Below are 23,607 nucleotides of genomic sequence, written 5' to 3' on the forward strand. Positions count from 1 at the left end.
GGTGCCCAGGGAGGGGACTGGTGCCACAGCTGGCACAGAGCTCGCCCGCCTTGCACTCGCCATGCTCCCTTGCTTCACCTGCATCCCTCCCGCCCCTTTTTGGCCTCTACTTTTCTTTTGGCCTCCTAACCCTTTTTGGCCTTCCACCCCTCTTTGGCCTCTAGTTTTCTGTCAGCCTCCCATCCGCTCCCTAGCCTTCCACCCCCTTCTTGTCCTCTCAAACCCTCCCCGGCCTCCTACCAACCCCTGGCCTCCCACCACCTCCTTGGTTTCCCACTACCCCGCGGTGGCAGGGGTTTGGGTGTGTGTTTGCCAGTTCTTCCTCCCTGAGCTGGAGTGAAGTGTGGGTGCTACGGGCGGTTTGAGGTCTGCTGCTGCCTGGTTCGTTTGGAGAAGACGAGTTCTCTGTGTGCTGGGCTGTGGGAGCTCCTTTTTTCCCCCTGCCCCTTTGCAAAGGAAGGTGCTGATGGGGGGATTTCTCCTCCTGCTGCGGGGTGCTCACCGCGGGGGTCTCGTAGCTCCCTGTCCCCAGCCCACGCGTGAAGGGGGACCAGGGAGAGGATGTGGCCTGCCAGGGCATCACCCTGCCAACCGACGCTTTGGTGGGCCCAGCGCTGGGTGCTGTGGGGCACTGGGGCTGCCACCCACCTCCCCCCACCCGGCTCCCCGTGCTCTGTGGAAGCCGTTTGCTCTCTGCAACCGCTAATTACCAGCGGAGGGGCCGCATCCACGGACGTGCAAGTGGGTAGGCGGGGGGATCACAGGGGGAAGCGGGGGTGGGGTGGGGGGCGGTGTGCCGGGTTATGGGGAGCCCTGCCCCAGCCGTGGGTGTTTCGGGGCACGGAGCCCGGTGTGTCCGTGGGTGAGGCCCCGTGTCGTGGCCGGGCGGGCCCGTCCCGGCCGCAAGCAGGGGGAGCTCCCAGCCCGCGCTCCGCCGCGCTGGCCCCGGCTCCTCGGGGGAGAGGGGTCGGGGTGAGGGAGGGCCGGCAGCATCGCTCGGGGCCGTGCGCGTCCGGGAGTCCCCTGCTCTCCCGGGTTCTGGCTCTCACCCCCGCCCGGCCCCTTCCAGCCACCCCCACCCGCCGGGAGACCCCCACGGCTGGGGCAGGAGTGTCCCGGGGCAGCTGCGGGGGCACCGGAGACCGAAAACTCTTGCCGAGTTTCCCATGGGAAGGTATCCTGGTTGGTTCCTGTCCCAGCTGGTCCTCCCTGCCTGTTGTCCCCTTCTTCCCACCAGCTCAGGATCGGGAGGGATCATCTGGGTGGTCCCATAGAGGAGGGCGCTCTTGCGGGGGGGCTGCCTCTCTGTCCTGGGGGCTTGTGCTGTGTGTGTCCAGGCTCTGTCCCAGCAGAGGTGTGGGGTGGGTCAGCGGGGCATAGGGGGACAGGGAGGCTCTTTCCAGGACAGAGCATGCCCAAATGAATCAATTCTCTCATTTTCCCCTGTGCTAATTAGACTTTTATACCACTGATGACTTTTTGCACAGGCTCGGTGCAGAATTATCCTGTTTTGGCAGTCGCAGTGTTGAGCTGCCAGGGAGAGTAGAGCCTGGGGACAAATCCCGGCTGCTCAGTGTCACTCCAGGGCCTCTCCCCTTCTTGCAGTGCGGCTGGGACAGGGGTTGTGGAGCAGACACAGAGAGCAGGAACAGCCGCAATGGTGCCAAAAGCTCCCCAGTGTGGGAGGCAGGCTTGCCCTGGTGTGGATGCTGCCGGACTGAGTGTCCTGTGCACGGGCATCTGGCACTCGTGGCTGCTGACATCCTAGCATGCCTAGCCCTCCTGCCACATCACCCCCACTGCCAGGACCCCTGCCCCCTCCGAGCGGTGGATACGTCCCTTGGACAGGGTACCAGGGAGGGTAGTGCCTGTGCTCCCCTTCTCCATCCTAGGCTGGTCTGTCTGGCACCAAGGCCTTGACTCCAGCCCCTTTTCCCTTTGCCCTGTGCCTGCTCAGGCTGACCCACTGCCCTGGGCCTGGGGAGGGCATCCCCATCCCAGCCCTGCCGGGGGCACGTGCTGACTCCCGACCCAGCGCCTCGGGCACCACTGTCTGCTGGTGTGGGGCTCGACGCGGAAGGTGTCACAGCCCCGACGGGGCAGGGGAGAGGCTCTTCTGCAGCTCCTCTGAGGGCTCTTCAAACACACCACCCTCCTGGGAAGAAACTTGGGCAGGCAAAGGCATCTCCAGCAGTGTCTGGGGATGGAGCAAATGCTGGGTGCCAGAGAGGGATCCTGCAGGAGAACAGAGAAGGAGTTTAATGGCTTTGAAGGGTGCAGGTGGATTCCTTCCCCCTCCCACCCCTTTCATGCTCCCCAGCGTAAGAGATGCTGCATTAAGCACCCACTGTGCCTGGGAGGGACCGTGGTGTGATGCTGTGAGGATGCTCTCGGCAGAGCATGGCTGTATGCTGAGCGCTGACATTTGGGCAGAGCTGAGCAGGCTGAGCTCACCCCCGGGTCCATCATCCGTCATCCTTCTGAGTAACATCACTTTGCTTTGTGGCTTTCTCTGCCTACTCTTCCCATCCGCTCGGCCCAGCCAGCAGCGGCAGGGTTGTCACCTCTGGAAATGGCTTGATAAAAGTAGGTGCCCTGGGGTTGGCGGTGCTCTGCTCCCTGGTGCTGCTTCTCCCACAGCCCGTTCCCCGCTGCTGCAAGTGGGTCGAGGACTCTTTTGAGTGGGTGCCCCGTGCAAGGTAACATTTCCTGTCCCCGCCCCCCGTGGCACAGAAAGGAAATCTGTGGCCACCCCAGGACCTCAGATCTCCTGCAAACCTCTCCCCCAGACCGACTTTGCTTCATTCTGCTGATTAGATTAGCGATCTCTCGGGGGATGGCTAATATTTTGCCTTTACCTCATGGAAAATAAATGCGTTTTGGAAGACACGTGCAGCACAGAGAGGGAAAGCATGAAGCAGAAGAGCTGGAATTGGCGTCCCCTCCGCCTCTGCTGTCAGGCAATGACAGAGGCAGAGATGACTCTGCCTTGTGTCTGCACTGGGGAGGGGTGAGTGCCCTGTCTGCCCCGGGAGGCTCGCTGGGAGCTGTTCTGCCCTCCGGGCTTGGGGTTTCACCCTGCTCCCTCCCGTGGGGCAGTGCTGGGGCCATGGCGATGCCCCCCTGGGGAGCGGGCTCTGCGCTGCAGCCTCGCCGCTGAGTGATGCTTGTGCCTTGGTGCGTCGCACTGAGGGACGTGCAGCCCACCAGGGTCACGGGGACCCCGCTGCCCTGCCCTGCCCTTGCCCCCTTGCTCTCCAAGCTTTCTGCTGATGATGGGCAATGGTATTTCCAGTGTGATTCATGCAGCATCCCTCCAAGAGGTGCAGGCTGATGCTGTGCCCCAGGGTGGGGGGCTTTGTGCTCTTCTGCAGCAGCCCCAGCTCCCTCCGGCTGCACGTGCGGGCAGGCAGCACCGGCTCTCGCCATGACCTTGGCTAAGGTTAGCAGTGCTCAGTGTGCAGCAGGGACAAGTGTACCCAGCTTCCAGCACGTGGGTGACCGTATTTTCCCCCCTGGGGCACAGCCAATATAAGAGAGCCCAGGTTATCAGCAGGCAGTGTTGGAGGGAGAGCATGTGGAGGACAGGGTGACCTTGCCTGGCTTTTCCTGAGGAGGGCTGCACAAAGTGGCTCTCTGGAGCTGAGCGGCATCCCCATGCATGGCAGCTGCGTCCTCCAGCCCAGCGCTGCTGGGAGAGAGCAGCAATGCACGGTGCAGCATCAGCCCGTCACCCCGGGAGCCCTGCCAGCATCCCTGTGAAAGCTGCTGGCAGTTTATGTGAAGCCGACGTAGGCTTGCATGGGAATAAAGCGTGCTGGGAATCTGCGGTCTGAATGCAGCTGCCTCTGCAGTGCGTGGAGGGACAGGCAGGATGCAGGCATCTTGCAGGGCATCGCAGGGCGGTTGTGTAAGCCCCCCCCTCACACATCTCTGTGCACCTCCCCGGGCTTGGGGCAGGGTTTGGAGGGCAAATGGTGCTGGAGAGAGGAGTGAGGATGCACCTCTGATGGTATCACCCTCTGCAGCAAGAACCATTGGGATAGGATGGCCGGACCAGGGAAAACACAGCGGGTGCCACAGCAGGGAGAGCGGCTCCCTCTGCTCGTTTGCACCCAGCGACTCTGGCCCCATACTCACCCTGCAACCTTTGCCTCTGCCGTTGGGTTTCTCCCTGAGGAAAATAGAGTGTTGTCCTTTTCACCTCACAGGTTTTTTGGAAGAGGGCAGCCAGGACTTGAAGGCTGGGAGATGTGAGTCCTAGGGCAGCGGGCTGGCTGAGACTCACAGGAAAGCTCTGGCAATGGAAAGGGTTGAATTGCACACATAGACAGAAAGAAAAGAGAGAAAAAGAAGAGATCGATCAGTCAGTGCCAGCCTGGCTGAGCCTGGCTTTGGTCTGTGAAGCACCAAGTACTTACTGCCTGCCTGGCCTATGTTGTTACTGGGACAGTGATCTTCTAGGGGAACTGGCTTCTCTCTGCCCGTATATTGTGGCTGTGGTCCTGCCTCAAGCTGCTCTGACTGCAGCTGATGTGTGCAAGAGGGTGATCCGGATCCACTCTCTGCGCTCCAGCATTTTCTACCTGATACCTCCCCGTTAAGGAATGCTCCTTCTCTCAGGTTTTTAATCTCTCTGGACCTCAGGGGGCTGGTCTCACAACCTGCAGCCGTGCCCGGTGCTTGGCACACCCCTCTTCAGAGTCCTATCCCACAGTGGTGAGGCGGGTTCCTGAGGTCCCTCAGGAGTTGTCCACACAAGTAGTGCTTTCCTTTACTGGTTTTGTGTGAAGCGAATTGCCTTGCCTCTTTGGTGTCTGGTGAGGAGACAGAAGCAGCTATCTTTCCTTGCATCCCTGCTTGGCCCTGTGGTCTCCAACCTACCTGGCCCTCACCCATGGAAATCCCTCCAGCCCTGTAATGGCTGCAGTGCTCCCGTGGCCTTTTCATTTCCAAAGCAGCAATGACTCTGACTCCCTGTCCCTGCTCCTGACACCCCTGAGATCGGCTGCAATTCTCCAGTATTCCTACTATTGTTTGCTGGTCTTTTCTTTATACCTCATAACAGGAAAGAACATTGTTATTAAGGATAATGGTTCCAAATACTGTTTTCCCCTGAATGACCCTGTGGAACTGCTCTGAGCAGAGCTCTTCTGAGCTCTGCTCCTTCTTATCTGAGGGGTTATGAGTTCGTGGAGTGATTCGTGTTGCTCTTTTTCTGTTAACGTAGCCGAGGCAGACAACTGGGAGGACTACACAGAAGGGAAGCGGGAAGAGGAACAATCTCGGTTCATGCTTGGGATGAAAGTGGCTGCCAGGCTTTTCGTAAATCTTATGTCCACCTGTCTTGAGTGTTATTAGTTGATCCAAATCATCTGCCAACAGCAGATGTTTATATATCTGACTACGGAAAAAAGGGTTGGAAGGGGCCCTATGTGATCCTTGGTGCGTCATTTCTGTGCAAATGAGCAGGCTAAGAGTGGAGAAAGTAAAAGCAGTAACTGATCATTCATTGCTCGAGCAACTCCTATCTGATTGCGAGCAGAAACCACAGCAGTGGTGCTGTGTGGGGTGAGGAGATCACTGGATTTAGAAAGGTCGAGAAACATCCTCATGCTTGAGTCTTCCTCTCTCACTTCCCCACAGTTCCTGTGTCTTGTTTATCTGCGCTGTTACGGCACCGGCTGCTGATAAACCCCCAACCTCCTGCGCCCTTGTGAGCAAATCCACTGGGAGACTCATTGGGGTTGATTTTAGTGGTGGGGGAGCTTCACCCCGCAGAGATAAGGACGGTCTGGGGCCATGTGTTGGGTCCCTGCATGCGGGGCCACTGGGCACCCGCATGCTGAGAGTTTGGGGATGGAGGTCCCCTGGGTGCTGCTGACCCTGGCGTGGGCTTTGGATACAACTTCTGTAGCAGGATCAGGCCCTCTAGGGAACCAGAAGAAGGACCTTGTCTACCTAGGAAAGCTGGGAGAGGGGAAAGCCAAGAGGTCAGTTACCCTGACATCCGCCTGGGGAACAGAAACCCATTTTTCTTCCTCTTTTCTTTCCCTCATTCTCATTATTCTCCCTTTGTGGTAAGGCAGCACTTTGAGAAGTCATTTACATTTTTCTTCTCCCTCTCAGCTGCGTAGGGAAGTCCTGATGGCCCGTTTGCCATTGCCTGCTCTCCCCAGCCGGCTGCAAAGCCCCAGTGCTCCCAGTTCACCCAGGAGCTGCACTTTCGTGTGAGTAAACAGCACAGCTCTTCCTTTCTCTCTGTCTGTTTGCAGAAGCACGAGTACCACACCAGGCACACGCTCTCCATATGTTTGTACAGACACCTGCAGCTGCCCTTACCAAATGCTACACCTTTGCGCTCTTCATTAGTTCCCTGGGAGCGGACAAGGCAGCCCCAGGAGCTGCGGTGTCTCTGCCGTTTCCATCCCTCTGTTCTCCTGGGGCAGACCGCCGTGCCCGGGCTGCCACTCTGCCTTGGGCAAAGTCACGTCTGAGCCCCCGCGGAGGCGTAATGCCAGCCGGGCCTTTTGGGTGGCTCTGCCCTTTGGTTCACTTTCCCTACGTTCTCCTTTTGGTGGCTTGAGACCCTGCTTCTGGGACAGGATCAGGGGCACGTGCCGCAGGAGAGCACGAGCGCGGGCTCTTGCTGGCACGCTGGGAACGGGGAGGCAAAGGGCTCCTTATCTACGGGATGGAAAGTTTCTGGGCTGCTTATCGGGCACTGCCTAGAAGTTAGGTTAAAGTTTCGGGAGCAGCAGTTTGCACCGCGGCAGGCGGCATGGTTCTCTGTTCTCCTTATGCTCACGTGGGTGAATGCCTTTGGGCATGGCAGGGTGCGGGTGGGCCAGCCCTGCAGGGACGAGGGTGCCCAGGGAGGGGACTGGTGCCACAGCTGGCACAGAGCTCGCCCGCCTTGCACTCGCCATGCTCCCTTGCTTCACCCGCATCCCTCCGAGGGGCCTGGCCCCTGTGGGGTGACACTAAGCAAATTTTTGGCTCTAACTTTACATGGTTATTTGTATTTCTAAAAACTTTTGCCAGCCTAATTTTGGCTATTCTTGCTCCTTTCCAGAGATGGGAATGGAACTTGCTGTTGGCTGAATTCGCTTCTGATGCAAACTGACAGCCGAAAGGCTGAGGGCGCGTGGCTTGGCCGGGAAGGGAAACTGCTGAGCTGCTCTGCAGGGAGCTGGGGACCCAGATCTTGGCTACTGCAGGGACCTTGTTGCCCCCGCCTGTGAAGGGTGGTCATCTCTCCCAAGCCCTCTGTAGCTCTGCTGTGCGCCCAGGCTTTGCTAGCTGCCTGCCGTCAGTAAATGGGACATGGCCGGTTTTTGGGAGCAGCTGCAGCTAAAGGCTGCACCCTGTTCTGCACAGCAAATTCTGATGGCAACCCTTTCCCATTACCCAGAAAAGCCAAGGAAATTTTGTTCTCCCTATGAATGGGCCATGACTGCAGGGGTGGCCAGGCACACGTGAAGCTGGTGTAGCTGAACCAGTGCTGCCAGCATGGAGGGATGCGAGCTGGGTCCCCACTGGTGGTGATTAATTTCTTGGTAGCTGCAAAAAGCAAGAGTTGCCTGGGCAAGGATCTCCTGTTGGGGCATCTAGATGTTGCTTAAAAGTACATGGACGACGTGGGGTCCCCACCTCTGCCTTCCTCTCTGGGGATGGACCTCATCAAAGCCCCGTATGTATGATGGCTCTTACCTCTTGAGGCCTCCGTCGGTCAGCAAGATTCCCTTCCCGTTCCTCATCTCCAGTTTCAGGGGTTTATCCTCCTGCCTGCCCTGGCCCTGCCTGCAGCTCCTGTCTCTGTACTGGGCCTTCTGGAGGGGAGGCAGGCGGGAGCTCCTGGGGCCCCCAGTCCTCCAGCAGTGCAGCAAGTGCTGATATGCCACCCGGAAATCCCTGTTGAGTGTTCCGTAGAGGATGGGGTTCAGGGCTGAGTTGGCGTAGCCCAGCCAGAGGACAATGGACATGGGTGTGCCTTTCACCCTGCTGTCCCCCCACATCCCCCGGTACGTGAACACTGTGAAATAGGGGAACCAGCACACAATGAACGCTCCCAGCACCACTGCCAGCGTCACAGTGGCTTTGTGCTCTTTCACCATGGGTGGCATGGGGGTGTCGCTGCTGCAGCACCACGTGTGGTTTATCCTCTTGGCTTGCTCCCTCGCTATCTTGAGTATCCGGTAGTAGGTGATGCACATGATGACCAAAGGGATATAGAAGGTGAGCAAGGCGTCCACTAGCCCATACACAGGGTTCACCTCCAGTATGCACTCCTTGTTGCAGTTGAAGACTGTGTTTTGGACTGCTGTCCCGTTGGTGTTCCATCCCAGGTGGATGGGTAGGAAGGAGAACATTAGTGAAACAGTCCAAATAATAACCAAACCTACAGCCACCCGGGAGGGAGTGACCATCTGGCTGTAACGGAGTGGGGTGGTGACAGCAAAGTAGCGGTCCAGGCTGATCATGAAGAGGTTGAGGATGGAAGCTGTGCATAGCATGACGTCCAGGCTGGTGTAGATGTTGCACAAAATGCTGCCGAAAGGCCACTCTTTGGCGAGTTCATAGTAGGCAGAGAACGGCAGCACCAGGAGCCCCAGCAGCAGGTCAGTGATGGCCAAGGACACGATGATGCAGTTCGTCAAGCTGCGGAGCCGGCGGTCAAGGGTGACAGCCAGGCAGACAACGATGTTACCGCAGAGAGTGATCACGATGAGGATGGTGAGGCAGGACCCGACTAGCAGCTGCAGGGGGAAGTCCATCGTTTTTTGAGACCTTGTATGGTTGTAACATGGATCCATAGTGCAGTTGCATGGGTGGAGCAGTCCTGGTCTCACAGGCTTCAAAGTTACTTGGAGTGAGCCTCTACCAGGCAGACCTAGAGCCCTTTACAAAGTGAACTTGGACCTACAGTGACCTTGGAGAGCATTGCAGAGTCACTTCACTGTTCAGCCTTGTATGCGAGGAATGACACAGTCTAGGGAAAGGCATGGCCCCGCAACTTGCTTGTGCCCATTGGTCCCATCTGGGAACTCAGAGCTGGAGCTGTGGCAGCTGCTGGTGGGTCTCAAGTGCTCCTTTTTCCTCTTCTGCCTTCTCCTTTCCTCTAAGGGACCATGGGGTCAGGTCCTGTGGGGTCTCACGTGTTTGGTTGGTGACAGTGGTCAGCAGTGCTTCAGCTTTGCCACCTCCCGAGGACAACCTGCAAAGAAAGCACCAACATAGGGCTGCAGTGGGTAAAGGTCCTTTGAGCTGCCCCTGACTCCTCCAGAAACAGGGCATCTGCACCTCTCGGGTGCTCCAGCCCACTTGAACGTGACTTGGAAAGTCCCTTGGCAGCCAGGGACACCAGTCCCTGACAGCCAGCCTTCCCCCAGCACCAAAAGTGCCCTCGTAAGGTGGGGATGTTGAGAGAAGGGCATGGATTTTAGAGGCACCGACTTCCTACGGGCTTACGATAAAAGGACAACTTGGGAGGATATGAAGAAAGCATTTTCCTGAGAAAGCAGTTCCCTTTTCTTATGCAATCTGGTAAAATTAGACACCACTGCATGATTTCTGAAGCTTGGCTGTGGCTTTAAGTCTCATTAAACTTTGCCTTTTAAACTGCACTTTGCAGCAGCCTGAGCCTTGTGTTGGTCCCTGCTGTCAGCAAGCACCCTGGCTCCTGCAGCCTGGAGAGGAAACTCTCGCTCTGCCTGGGGCCCTGGGACGAACGAGGAACCCATTTGTCAGTGGTGCAATGTCCCAGGGAGGAGGTGGCTGGAAAGGGCTCCGACAGCTTCATCAGTCCTGTTCCCAGTGGCTGAAGGGCAGCCTGGAGGTTTGTTTTTCAGGGAGAGTTTGGATGGAGCTGCTCCTGCTGTAGGACAGGGACACAGTGTGGAGAACATCCCTTGTAGATGTACATTTTATGACTGTTTTCTGTCTGGATGTGAATAACAAAAAGCTGTATTCTGCAATGGCAGAAGCAACACAGCGAACTCCTCTAACCTACAAAAGAGCTTCTAGCTGCTGATCACCGTGGTCTCCAGGACCAGGCCACCACTAGATTCAAAGGGGTTTCAGTTCTTGTCTGATTACAAGCAACAACCATGTCAGGAAGGTGCCTAAAGGGAAACTGGGACACCACAGGGACAAGTGACAAACAGGTCCGGGAGCAGGCTGAGGAGCTCGACTGCCTGTGCTGCAGCTGTGTTCTCCCCCCGTGCGCTTCCCAGGTGAGGTGATGGGTGTCCCCATCCTCCTCAATGTGCTGGTGGGGGAGAGCTGCCCCAGTCCCCATGGCTGGTGTGAAACCCAGCTCCCCAGGCTCCCCACAGCCCGTGGAGTGGCAGTGATGCCCTCTCTGGAGGTGCACAGGCTTGTGCAGAAAGGCAGCGCTGATTCTCTGCAGGGTGCAACAGGCTACGGAGATGGAGCAAAGAGAAGTAACTCCCAGAGATGAAGAGGTCCAGCCTTGGTAGAGGACAGAGGTGAGATTTTAAAGTTAAATTCACCCTGCGGAGTGGGTTAAAATACTCTTCAGATGATTTGCGTCTTTGATTCAAGGTTAAAGGCATGAGGGCTAAGGGAGGGAGTATACTGGGGAGACTGCATGAGTAAATAGCCACTGATTGCTGGGAGCCGCATGGTGGAGAGATGTGGTCTGGACTGGTGAGATCAGAGATGATACCTGCAGCCCTGCTGTTTCGAAGGGAATTGAAAATGAATGATAAGTGATGAACCAGCCTGTGGGAAGCCTTCTGCTGAGTGGAGCAAACTCATTGCTGGACAGGGAGTCCTCTGAATTTGGGTGCTGGGATTAAGGCTGTTGGGAGAGGGATGCGATGCTTTCAGCCGTGGCGGCAGCGTGCAGAGTGGTTCCTCACCTCCTGCTGCAGCGCTGGCTCTTGCCATGGAAAGCTCTTTGTTCCCGCACAAAAGGAGCGTGGAACAAGCTGAGTGCTGCCTGCCTGCTAACGGCAATGAGGAGAACAGGTTGTTCTCAGAGAAGGGTATTTCCAAGCGAAAGGGATGTTTTTTCATTGCTCCCAACATGTGGAAATGGCAGGATAAATTATAGGGGGAGTAGCACGCTTAGAAAATGCTGTGGGTGGATTGCAGCCTCCTACGTGGATGCTTCACCACACATCAACAACCTGCTCCTCCACCAGCTCTCGCAGCTCACGTGGGCTCTGCCAGGGCTCAGCTCCGGGTGGGTCCCAGCTCCAGGCGCATCGGCGTGCTCGGCACCTGCCGTGGTGCAGGCACCGCCACGGGGCAGCCCCTGGTGCAGACCCGGTCAGAAGTAGTTTTGTTTCTTATTACTTTTTCTAATTAGCTTGGGGGAAGAAATGAGCACTTTCCCTTCCCCCCCCCCCCCGGGGCAGGCAGTAGAAAGTATTTTCAAGTGAGATATGGAGCCAGTGGACTGAGCTGTGGAAGGAATGTCCCCCAAATGAAGGGGACAGAAATGTCCCCATCCCTGCAGAGGAGCCCAGGTAGAGCTGGGCTTTCAGCAGCTCTCAAAGCCCAGGCATGGGCACCTTTCCTGCACACGTTGTCTACAGGGCTTGGCTGCCTGCAAACCTTTGGGACGTTTTCCCTTGGGTCGGGGCAGGACCTGCTGCCTGGCAGCTCGGATGTGGGATGTTGCAACCCTAAACGTGGGCAGGGGTGTGAGAGACTTTCCTGTATCCCTTGGCCAAGTTATCTCATGGGAACAATCCCCCGAGGGATCACAGCCTCTGGACATGGCAGAAAACCAGGCTGGAGGGCTGGTGTGTGGATGGGGGGCTGTGTGGTCAGCCCGCTGCGGTCAGAGTGCAGTGCAACACATCCTGCTCAGGGTTCTCTCCTGGAGCTCTCTGAGTCTCCACATCTGCCCCTGGTTTTCTGCCCAGGTCACTCGCAGACACCTTTCATACCAGGTCCTGTGTCCTCTGCTCCTGTTGCATTTTGGCAGAGCGAGTTCATTTCCTCCTTGATGTAGGAATGGAGCAGCTGTTTCCCATGGCAGCTTTTCTAGCAACAGACGAATAAATGATACCCTTCCAGCCCTGTCTCACCAGGAAGCTTTTACGTTTACCTGATTATCCTCATTATCGCAGCCTGGACCTGTTCCTGGTTCAAAATCACCCTCCTGGCAGTGAGGGACCCGAGCAGGGCATCGCTTCTGGGTCATCCTTCTAGTGCCTTTTCCAGCAGCGCTGGTGCTCTGATGGACGCTGTCTCTGCTGTGAAGACCTGTCAGGTTGCATTTGTTTTGTTGCAGTCATCCTGGGGTTCCCTAAAAGCCAAATATTTTTCCTATGGCGCTTTCAGCTGCTTAGAGTAACAATTTTTGCTGTTAGTTCCTAAGTGTATGAAGTCGTGCCAGCCTGGTGTGTTTCTCTCGATCTTCGGATCCTCTGGTTCTTCTCCTGTATGGCTTAGTCTCTTTTCCAGTTCAAAACTTCTCCCAGATTTCTCACAGGTACATTTTCTTAGAGAAACTCATTTTCTGAGCCAAGATCACTAATGAAACCATTAAATAAAATTTATCTCTAAGCTGATCTTTAAGGAACTCTATTAATAGCCTTCTCCGGAACATTAATGATCCTTCCTTTGTAATGTACTACCGTCTCCCCATTAGCCTCTTTACAATTCTCATAGTAATTCCTGCCTTCTCCTGCCTGAGTAGATATTTTCCGATCTGTTGCAGCCCATGTTACATTTGGTCCACTGTTTTCCCATTTTAAATGGCAATTATCTCTTCTGGGGAGGGGGCTGGGATTTATCCACAGGAAATTTCTCTTGTGTTTTACGCTTTTATTCCTCTTTCCCATCTTTCAGCATCCTTTCCTTCAGCATTGTTTATTCCAGCACTTTGTGTGCTTTTACAGCAAGACTAATGGGATGCAGCGCCCGCTCCGACAGCACAGGTAATACATTTACCGCTCTCCGTTCATATGCTTCTACATCTGGCATACTAGGTTTGTCTAAAATCTGTTAAAAGCCTAGGTACGTGGACACCACGAGTGGATATATGGGCAGAAAGGAGCGCCCAGTGAGCGCCTGAACGTGGCAGCCTGTGCCCCAAGTGAGCACTGACAGTGATGGCTGGGGGCTCAGGAGAAGTTCCACATGAAGCATTCTAGCTCCATCCTGGGGACAGGACAGCTCTGCACTCAGGCAGACCTGAAGTGTCACTCTACCTCCTGCCTTAGCTTCTTTCCGAGCAAAGCGCTGGCAGAAGTCACTTAGGAGCAAAGCAAACTCCCTGGCTCTACAGAGCTTGCAGCAAAGCATCATGGCTTTTTCTAAAAATATGTTCAAGTGCTTCCAGAGATGAAACATCTGGGTATGCTGTGAGAGGTGCTTCAGCCAAGGATGTGAGACAGGCAGGAGGGTGGGGATTTACTCTGGTCTGAAAGAGGATGTTTGAGTTTTGAGGGTGGGGAGTGGGCAGGGGGCTGCAGGGACCCTGGCAAAGGGCTGTTTCGATCCTCTGCCTTGCAGCGGGACAAGACCAAATTTGGCAGAGTTGGGGCTCAAAGGCAATGCGAGAGGGGACAAGTGTGAGAGTGGTGCAGAAAGTACCTTGCCCCATCTGTGGAGGCCTTTGGTGAGGTTGTGAGGTTGTTTCTAGTTTATTAGCAGCTTTTCTGCAAGGGCTGTGCCCCACACCTCCCACGTGGTGCTGCACCCCACAGCAGCCTCCAGCACGCCTCTGCCCCTGTGCTTAGTGAGCCACATCCCCAGAGCTCTTGCTCCCTTGTTTCCTTCCTTGCAATCGCTCATCTCCCCTCTGCTCTCCAGGACAGGGCTGCTCGCAGGTGCTCACCCACCCAAGGTGCCCTGTGCCCTCGGTTGGGTGGGCAGGCACAGCTCACCCCACGATCTTACAGGTGCGCACGGACAGCTGCAGTCTCGGTTTTGCAGAGCCCCTTCACAACATCTCAGGGGCTGCGGGGGGACACACCAGGGTCCTGCCTGCCTGCACCTTTTGTCCTCGTTCTTTGGTCTCCTCCGGACCCCACTGTTCTCTCTGCCCCGTCCCAGCCTGAACTCTGACTGATACACAGCAGCAGTTACTGCCTCTGGCATGAGCAGAGGTGCTGGGGGAGGTGGGACACAATTCCCGTCACGGCCACCAGCCCTCCATCGTGCTCCCCAGGAGGAAAAGGGAGTAAGAGGGAGTATGGGTAAGAGGGAGTTCAGGACCCCTCAAAGCAGAAAACCCGAAGAGACATGTGGAAACCAGCAGAGCAGTCAGCTTTTTGAAAGTTTGCTCTGCAGAGGTTGCCCGGGAAAGGTGAAACTGAAAACAGAGGTCCTGGGCTCGTGGGCATGCTCGGAGCTGTGTCAATTCTCAGCAGAAGTCTCAGTGTTCAGCCTCCTGCTGAAGCCTGTTCTGGCCGCGGGACAGCGGACGCTGCATACCCCTAGGGACTACCCACTCCTCCCGTGCCAGCGCTACAGCCCGGCTCGGGGGTACCCTGCCCCACAGAGCCACCCGTGCCCCCGGACAGGACAACCCCTGCCCCAGCAGATTCCCACCATCTGCCAAGGGTGCGGAGGACTGGGATGGAGGGGCTAGGGTGCTCGGAGAAGGGGCTTGGGCAGCTCCATGCAAGCAGTTGGCTTAGCAGTAAACCTTGTGGGAAGGCTGCTCGGGCAGAGATGCTTCACACCTGGAGATGCTTAGGTAGGGCACGGCTCTGTGTGTCCTGGGCACACTCCACCCACATCCTCCCTCCAACCCTGATGTTCCTGGCTCCAGCAGCCCCCACCAGCAACAGCCAGCAAAAGTACCCAAACTGGCCTCTGCTCCAGGCACAGCAGAACGATGACGGTGTGAGGGTCCGACAAGTGACACCCTCTTGCTCTGACCCCGGGCCACTCATTGCAGGGTGCTTAGTACACCCCAACCTCAGCGAGAACCCACCAGCTCCTTGGAGATCTCACCTAGAAAGTGATTTACCAGCGTAACAACCAAGAGAAAAGTAAGGCAAAAGCTTTACCTGGGAAAGGGGCTGCTTTCCCACAGCCCCTGAGTGGGTGGGAGCCCTCGGTGGCTGCGCTGCCTCCAACTTTCCCCTGGCACGCGTGGCTGGGTTTGCCAAGGCAGAAGCGTGTGCGGCGAGCGGCGGCTGCCTCCTCTCCTCTCCTCTCCTCCCTCCTTCCTCAAGTACCAATACCCAGGCAGCGCGGTGACTGCAACATGAGTCAGACCACAAGTGGGTGGGATCAGAGCTGTGAACTCAGACACCGAGGTTATCATCCGGCAAATTTGAAACGCTCAAAGTGAGCTGTACGCCGGGCACGCGGTGTGTCGGGCTCCGCCGAGCCGTGCCAGGCACAGAGAGGGGTGCAGAATGCCTGCTGCCTCTTGCTGTTGCTTCCTTGCGTGCTGCCTCCTCGCTAACGTTTAGGTTTCGGGGCCTTTGCTGCTTGCTCAACATGTGCAAAGCCTCCCTCCCGAGCGGCTCTCTGCTGCAGGTGTGTACTTGCCCGCTGCTGGGAAGCCTGACTCCGTCACTTGCTCCCGGCGCAAACCTAGCTTTGCAATCAGTGTGAGCCCCCTGAGAGCGACCACAGCTGAGCCTGGAGCTGGGCCGTCCGAGATGGCTCAGAAGCTACAGGGAGGATCGAGGCTGTCAGGTTGCTTTGGGGAACTAGGGGAGGAAAAAAAAAGGAGCAAAAAAGCTGCAACGCGGGAGGAGGGAACTGGAGCCGGCTGGGGTGCAAATTTGCTCCTTGTGGAACTCAAGGCGGTGGGAGGAGCCCACGCCGGCGTGCTGGTGGTTCCGGGACGTGGCGGGGAGAGGCTTCATGTGATCAGTGGCAGGGATGCCCTGGGCTGGGTGTCTTTCCCGCAAGGCTGCACTCATCTCTGCTGAAAGTTGTCCCCTGCATGCGCCATGGCAAGGAAGAACCACACCAAACGGCAAACAGGCGGTAACAGCCTTTCACTTCTCTCAAATCTTTCATCTGTGGGTTTCAAAGCATGGTGTGAATATCAACTGCCAGGCCAGCTGTGCAACGACCTGTTTCCCCTTTCAGCTCTTCCTCTCGAGCTGGGCAGGTCCTGGGCTGTCAGCAGAGTTCCAGCGAAGCTTGGCCATCCCCCTGGCTCCGCATGGCCGGGGAGAGCAGCGCCGGCAGCGATGCACTGCAAGTGAGGGGCTTCTGTCCCCACTGGCCACTTCTGAGGCCCCTGAGCAAATAGCCAGGAACTGACTTTTACAGACAGGACGTGGCCCTGGGCTTCCCAAGCTGGAAGGAGGTGGATCTGCTGATCCAGGCTGAGCTGCCCCAATGTCCTGTGCTGGGAACGGAGAGCACATCCCAGTCTCCATCTCTGCCAAACAGGGATACCCGCAGTACTGGCACACAGACCAACATGCCTTTGATGTGTTTATCTCTGCAGACCAAAGCACAGATCTATCTTTAATAAGCTTATGATCTGCTGGAGCTGGAGAGTTTTCCCGCTGATCGGCAGCCCTGGGATGTGTCTGGGTAGCAGAGCTGCGGACTGGCCGCCGGGAACTTCTGAAGTGGCTGGCGTGTGCAGCGTGCGGCTGCGGAGGGATCCAAAACAAGATTCAAATCTGCTCAGGAATGTCTGCATCAGCTAAAGTCACTGGGGTGTTGATTTATGCCAGGGGCCCTCGCTTGGCTCTGTGCTAGGAGGGAACTTTTGTCTGGAAGTCTCAGCACGGGAAGCGCCATGTAGGGATAAAGGATTCTGGTTACTGGGGCAGGGTCCCACTTCCAGCTCCCTTGCCCTAATCCCTCTCAGTCAGAGGTCCCTGCTGCCCAGGAGACAGAAGAGCCCCGTGGGGCTGGCTCCAAGCTCAGCGTGCTCCATCTTCCCAGAGCTGCTGGGAGCTTTGAGGGTTCAAACTCTCACTTGGTGGGCAGCCAGCAGAGAGGAACGGTTGCACCGTCCCTGCTACGCTGCCTCTCCCAGCCGCCGGGACCGGCACCCCGATCCATCCACCCAGCAACCGGAGCCTGGGCTGCCGTGCCTGTCCCCGGGCTGGATCCCTCGGTCCCAGCTCTGCAGAAGGACGCTGCATGCAGGGTGCTGGGGGTGCGGGGGCGGAGCGGTCTCAGGTTTGTAGGGGTATCTGGGTCATGGGGAAACCCACCACTTCTCCTGAGCACAGGAGACCCTTGATATCCGACCTTGTGCAGTGGCTGGGTGGCTGTGGAGCTTCTGAGGGGCCATGTGGGCTGATATGCTATGTTTGAGTCAACTGGAGAACATCGCACCGGGGAAGCGAGGAGTACAGCCTGCATGGCCCACGCGGTGAGGTGCGGGGAAGCAGCCAGACCTAGAGCCGCAGGGAGCTGTGCAGGGACATTCCCGCTGGCACGGGCTGCTGCGCACCGCACATCTGCAGGAGCAGCCTGGGATATGGCAGATGTAATACTTGCAGAGGCTGTGACTGGAAAACATCAGTGGTGGCAAGCTCTGAAAGGGAAGGAAGTGCTTGAGACCCATCAGACCCAATGGCCTGCGTGGAGCAGGCAGGAACCAGAGACTGTCGTAAAGTGGGACATTCCCAAGCGGCCTGTGCTCAGCTGTGGAGTGAATAATGAGTCAGGAAATGGCAAGGAGAGGTCTTCTGATGTCCTCGATGTAAAGCTGCAGTTATTAAAGGCTACAGCAACACTGGGAGCTGGGAAAGTCTGAGAGAAGCCACGGAAAGTCTGAGATTCCAGGAATAGGGATGCAAGATTTGGCACACATGGGAGCTCCTGAAAAGCCTCAGATGGTAAAGTTATGCCTGGAAAGTGGCAGCCAGCCTGGGAGATCACATACACAGCTCAGCTCTGAGAAGATCTCAGGGATGCAGCTCTGCGCTGCTCTTCCCAGCCCGGGCTGGGTTTGGAAAAGCCAGAGAAGGGGGAAGAGAAGTAGAAAATTCTTAGCAAACAAAACGTCTGGGTGCAGAGCAGCTCCTCGGACAGTGCAGGCTGAGAGGAGCCAGCGGGGTGTCCCGTTGGGCTTCAGAGACATTTATGTGAACTCTGGCAGAAGATTCTGGGTTAGAGAAATGGGACTTGTGCTGAGATGTTTCCTCTGGAAAAATAAAAAATAAAAAGCCATGGAAAGGTCCTGACCCTGTCACAGACTGCTACTCTTCCTGGCTAGATGGGAGAGGCCAATAGTTTACTCAAATTATCCAAACGCTTCGATTTCTTCAATTCGAATTACATACACAGTGAAAAGACAGAGATCTCCCCAGTGTGTTAATATGCATTTTTCTTTTTTAAACAAATACTTTCCAGTGAAATCCTGTCCTGGACAAAATGGTAAATTATGACAGAAATCTCTGATATTCCCTGCCGGGGCTGTGTAAGTCAGAGCATACTTGTGGGAAAGAAATATTGCAAGGCCAGGATGTGCAAAACAACTGCAGTGAGTCCAACACGGAGGTCCGGCAGCTGCGCAAGGAGCGGCTCCTGCCTGCAGATCAGGCAGCTTCCCACGGCGATGGGAGACCCTCGCTGGGCTGCGGCTGAGCTCCAGAGCAACATCCTGCTTGTGTATATATTTTTGGCCATAAATCCTAGCTATTCCAGGAATACCTCTGTCCAAAGGCACCTTTCCTGTACTGGGAAGAAAAGAATCCTCAAGCCTTTCCCACCCCCTTGGTTGCTGTGGTGCTGATCCCAGGGAGGCTTAGCAGGATCCCATCTGCTGTGATACGGTGTCAGACTACAGACACAGTCTGCGATACATTTCTTAAGCTTGTCTTAGTGCAGAGAGAGGATGTTAGGGGTTTATTTCCAGGTTGCCGGTCTATTTGTGTTACACAGAGCTCTCCAAGCTCTAACGAGGACTGGAGGGTGCTGCCTGGCTTCACACTAGTGTGGAGCATCCTTCAGGCAATTGAAGGCTCACGTTTCCCAGTGTGTCCAAGGGCCAAGAGGGCCCTCAGTTCACTCAGAGTTGTTCATAAATTAAACTGTGCTGGGGAGAGAGCAGTTTGTATGACACCAGTACAGGGTTCTTCATCTCTCTGATGCACTGTAAACAGAAAAAGGAAAGGCTGAGGTCCGTGGGAGGGGGTGACAGTCGTTCCCCCCAAGACCAGAAGGCTGGCAGGGGGGTGGGAGCCTTGGCATAGCGTGCACCTGCCCGCCGGTGCACACAAGGCGTCCCCAGGGAGGGAGCGACTGGCCACAGCTCTGATGAGTGGCTCTTTTATGGGCTTTAGCACTAATCTTGCCAAATGCAATTGTGCATGTCCTTGTTTTCCAGATAAATAGTTAATCCTCTTCCAAACACTGCTGAGATCATGGCCTGGGTGATCTCTTGTGGCCGCAGCTTAATTTGGGGCTGTGCAAAGCTGTTGCCCTCTCTGAGGGTGTGGAGGAGGCTGAGCTGCAGGTTGCTCTTAGTCCAGGAGCAGGGGGGGAGGACGGGATGCTCTGGGCTGCAGCCCTGCTCAGACCCCTCCCAGCATTTTTGGGCTGTCTGTCAGGAATGTCAGCCAGTTTCAGCGGGAATTAGCTGTCTGGTTTCAGCATCGGGCTGTTGAAGTCTGGTCTCAGCCTGGGGCTGTTGAAGTCTGGTCTGCGTATATAAGCGCCTGCTCTGGGGCTGCCTGGGAGGTTTAGGACCTCTCAGGGCTGGAAGCCAGCTCCTGTCCCATGGCTTTGCAGGGAAGGATTGCTTGAGTCCTAGGTGCTTCCGAAGAATTCCCTGCAAAACTGGCAGGAGGTTGTGCTGCTGGGCACAGGGCAGGAACAAAAGGATTAGCAAAATGCTCCCCTGCAGCGGGACCACCGTGGGGCTGGCGAGGAGCACAGAGCTCGGTGCAGGGGCCTGGACACGGGCATTGCCCGGGCAGGCTGCTGGCTGGGACCCTGCTGTGCCCCTGCCTGACCTGCCAGCACTGGTGGCCGGGGCACGGGGAGGCCCAGCAAGGACCCGGGGTTGTAGAGGAAGCGTGAAAATAACGCGGTGCTGAGCTGCTCCCAGCATGAGGTGAGGAGCTGGGCACTGATGTGGATGCGTGACACCAGCAGATCTCCGTACGCAGACCCCAAGAGTGAGGGCCACCCGGGGAGGGACCACCATCGCTTCGCTGGTGGCTCCTCACAGCCATGTGGGCGAGCTTGGCCAGGCTAGGCCAGAGGCTGTGACACCCTCCCAGCACCGTGCCGGTCCTCTGTGCCAAACTGCTGTGACCTCCATCCCAGGTCCCACCACAGATGACTTCTTTGTAAAAATAGGGGCTGCGGCTGTGGGATCCTGCTCCCTGACTTGCAACAGCGCTGCAGCTGCACATGGGAGCGGGTGAAGGAGTAGAGGATCCTTCTGCCCTGACCTGCAATGTGCATGTCCTCTGCAGGTGGGACTTCTCACAGTCCCAGGCTTGATCCTGGCTGATACCAGCCTCCCTCTTTCCTCCTGCCTGCAGGAAGACCTGGAGCATCTACCAGGGCAAGCAAAACCAACTACAACCTTCCTTTTCATTGAGACTTTTTGGGCTGAAAAACTCCAAGGATGAGGAGCACACGTGATAGAGGCCTGGAGGATGCAGCGACCGTAGCGGCTCAGAGCGGAAGACCTGCTGTCTAACAAGAATCACCTATGGGAAAAAAAAATAAAAGCAGGCGGTGAAACGTGCTCGGAGCCTTCCCCCTGCAAACCACAAGCTGACACTTGTGGTGTGACAAGCGCTTGGTGACAGCTGTGCTGATGGAGGAGAGCATACAATGCTGGGCCCAGGACCGGCTTGCCCTAGGTGAACTGGTCAGACCCGTCCTGCCTCATACAGGAAGCACGGGAGCTGGTGTGGTCAGGTGGCAGATTCCCAAATATATATATTTTTTTTTCCCGCCCTTACGCAGCCTGGAATGAGGCCAAAAATGTAGGGCTGGAATCTCTCTCCAGACAATTAATTATTGCAGAGAAACAATTTGTTAAGCAAGAGAGGCTTTTAATTTGTAAGAGCTCATCTATTCTTATTGTATCTTTTAAACTGAAGGAAGCAGAGTTGATCAAAATAGACTTGAAATAGAAGATTTTAATTTGGAGGCTATGTTCAATGTGCCAACAAAAATAGGAAACAGCTTTCTCAGAGGAGCACGCTCCCCCTGAAACCCGGCTGGAGTCTGCAGGGAGTGCTCCAGAACAGTTCAAATCATTACAAAACCGCTTGAAAATCTTTTAGCGAAATTCAGCTGGACTTGCTCAGGAAAGGCAGGACTCTTCCCGTTGCCAACTGCTGCCCGGGCGCCGATCCCCTGCCTGCTGGGCTCCCACTGGCGCGGCATGGGACGTCCGAGGGGAGGCAGAGGATGGGGTTTGGGGGAGCCCAAAGGAGCCTTTGCAGCCTTGCAGGAGGTGATGGGGTCAGAGCTGTGTTCTGCCGCCCTTTAGGAACCCCGTTGAGTTTAGGCTATACAAGGGATGGGTGATTGTTGCGGAGATGTGAGGGGTCCTGGCCAGACGGCTGAGCCAAGTCCTGTAGCACAGTAAAACATCTGCGCTCCCCTTGTCCCAAGCTAGGCGTACCTCACAGTGGGACCCCAAAGTGTGAGGCAGTTGGTGAAAAAAGTGGAAGAGAGCCACGGTGGTCCTGGGAAAGGCTGTCAGGCTGTCATCCTGCACTCAGTGGCTTCCGTGTTCGGTGCCAGGACGGGACTGGCACAGCTCCTTGCACCAGGCTGAGCAGCCGTGCCGCTGGCGGTGCGTGAGCTGAGGCTGCGGCAGCGCAGGGACCTGCCCAGGGAACGCTTGCAGTTTAGCATCTTTTCATCAGAAAATATGGGTTCTTCAAAGCTGCCAGTCTGTGCAGAAAAGGATACGTTTTGACCAGTCTCCTTATTGCACTTGTTCGTTTGAAGTATCTATATTTAGAAATCTTTGTGAAGTCTCACATTGACACTTTTCAAAGGGAAATGGTTTGTTTTTTTGCTTTGAAACAACTTATTTAGAAATTTGTGCTTATCTGCAGCATAACAAGTAGGCTGGGCTGTAGAAAAGGCTGGAAATGGAAGTTAAATGACCATTTCTGCTGTTGCTCTGAAACCCCTACTTGCAGAATATGTTGAAATTCCAAGTTTTTGTCCCAGTTCAAGCTAGGAATTACTGTTTTAAGTCTTTACACGGATGTAATTTCTTATCTAATTTATAAGCTGCATGAAATAGCCACTAACTGGAACTTAAATGCTGCTTTTTGTAAAAGACTAGGAACTCTCCCAAAATGGGGCATTGCTCCCTGAAGATTGCAGGTCCCTTGAGAAGCAGCTTGCTGCAAAGGTTGGATCAGCTGGCTGGAGGAGAGGAGCCAGCCTGTGGGCAGTTCAGTGGGAAACAGAATCAACTCGGTTTGCTTCAGTTTAAAAAAATAATAATCTATAATAAAGTGAAGGCAAAAGGGAAAATGGGTAGAAATTGAATTAGAGCTGTGGTTATTCCAGTACTCCCCTGCAGCCCTCTGCATGCTGAGTACCCCTGGACCCAGCCCGCTTCCCGTCCACCTCTGAAGCCTGGAGAGGCACTGATCGGTGCAACAGGGCAAATCGTATTGAGAGGTGCTGGCTTCTTGGAAAGAGGATGAGAAATCAGAGGTAAATTGCTCCAAATAAACAAACTGATGCTGCTGGGCTATGCAGCAAGAGCCTGTTAGCGATGGGAGCTGCACGCGCTGGCTCTGCATGGCAGCATTAGATTAGCATAGCTGATGAGGCACATTGCAGTCTCGACTTTCTGCTTAGCAGAGCTGGGGATTTTCCTAGAAATGTCTAGAAATCAGATGGCAAGTCGAGTGCTTCAGCTATGGGAAGGAGAATTAGCACTCACATGTATGCTGCAGGCAGGCAGGAGCTGAAGGGAATGAGATGATCCTCCAGTATTTTTGGCTTGGACGGCTGGTCCCAAGCCATGAAGCTGGGATACTCTCACAGCAATGCTCGAAGACTCTTGCTTCTGGATCTCCATTACCTGGGACATATCATGCCTGTGAAGGCTGTGAGCCCAATCCCGGTTTTGGGCTGAGATCGTCCATAAAAACCTGTCCCAAGCCTGCCCCAGCCTCCTGCCATAGCCTTGCCAGCCTCGGAACCAGGTGCTGGTGCTGACCTGCCTTGCAGCCCATGGGCTAGTCCCCGTCCCACACAGGCTATGGGGGACTTAGTGGTGCTGTGCTCCAGCAAGCACTTTGCTGCAGTTGAGATAGATTAGATCTCCATTGCTCGAATTTACAGAGGCAATATCTTATCTGCAAGCAGTATCAGGCTGTCTGGCACCCTTGGGGGAGTGGAAAACAGGCTGATACGCTCCCGAGCTCCAACTCCTCCTTCCCTTGGACTTTGCTCTATGCCTGGCATGTGGCATGGGGCACCTGAGTGGTCTGTAGTTGGTGGAGTGGCATTTTGCTGTCTCTTAAGTCCTGTTCTCTTTTTCCTACGCTTGGTGAGCGTTTTGCTGGGCAGGTTTCCGTGTCAGGTGTTCAGCGCTGGGGCACGGGAACCAGCCGTGCCCATGACATGAGCTCGCTGCCCTCTGACTCTTGATCTGGAGGGATGTGACATTTCCAGAACCATCTCCTCGTTCCTGTTATCCTTGTGCCCTCTGCATGCTGACAGGATGTTAGA

At 55.7% G+C, this 23,607-nt stretch overlaps 1 protein-coding gene across 1 annotated transcript; it reads right to left on the reverse strand.

Moving 5' to 3' along the window:
* Window positions 1-2,143: 2,143 nt before the first annotated feature.
* On the reverse strand, window positions 2,144-15,212 carry HRH2 (histamine receptor H2). The gene is made up of 4 exons (XM_086758919.1): window positions 15,003-15,212; window positions 7,714-9,217; window positions 4,141-4,297; window positions 2,144-2,235 (listed from the first exon to the last, which is right to left on the reverse strand). Exons 2-3 carry the CDS (start codon window positions 8,814-8,816, stop codon window positions 4,285-4,287), a joined length of 1,116 nt encoding a protein of 371 aa, XP_086615045.1. The 5' UTR covers window positions 8,817-9,217; window positions 15,003-15,212; the 3' UTR covers window positions 2,144-2,235; window positions 4,141-4,284.
* Window positions 15,213-23,607: the final 8,395 nt, after the last annotated feature.

This window comes from Chlamydotis macqueenii, chromosome 14 (assembly GCF_036417535.1).
Source record: "Chlamydotis macqueenii isolate bChlMac1 chromosome 14, bChlMac1.mat, whole genome shotgun sequence".
Taxonomy (NCBI): domain Eukaryota; kingdom Metazoa; phylum Chordata; class Aves; order Otidiformes; family Otididae; genus Chlamydotis; species Chlamydotis macqueenii.

Bases quoted from the DNA above. Each gene is read 5' to 3' on its own strand.
- HRH2 (XM_086758919.1), bottom strand. From the start codon at position 8,816: ATGGATCCATGTTACAACCATACAAGGTCTCAAAAAACGATGGACTTC.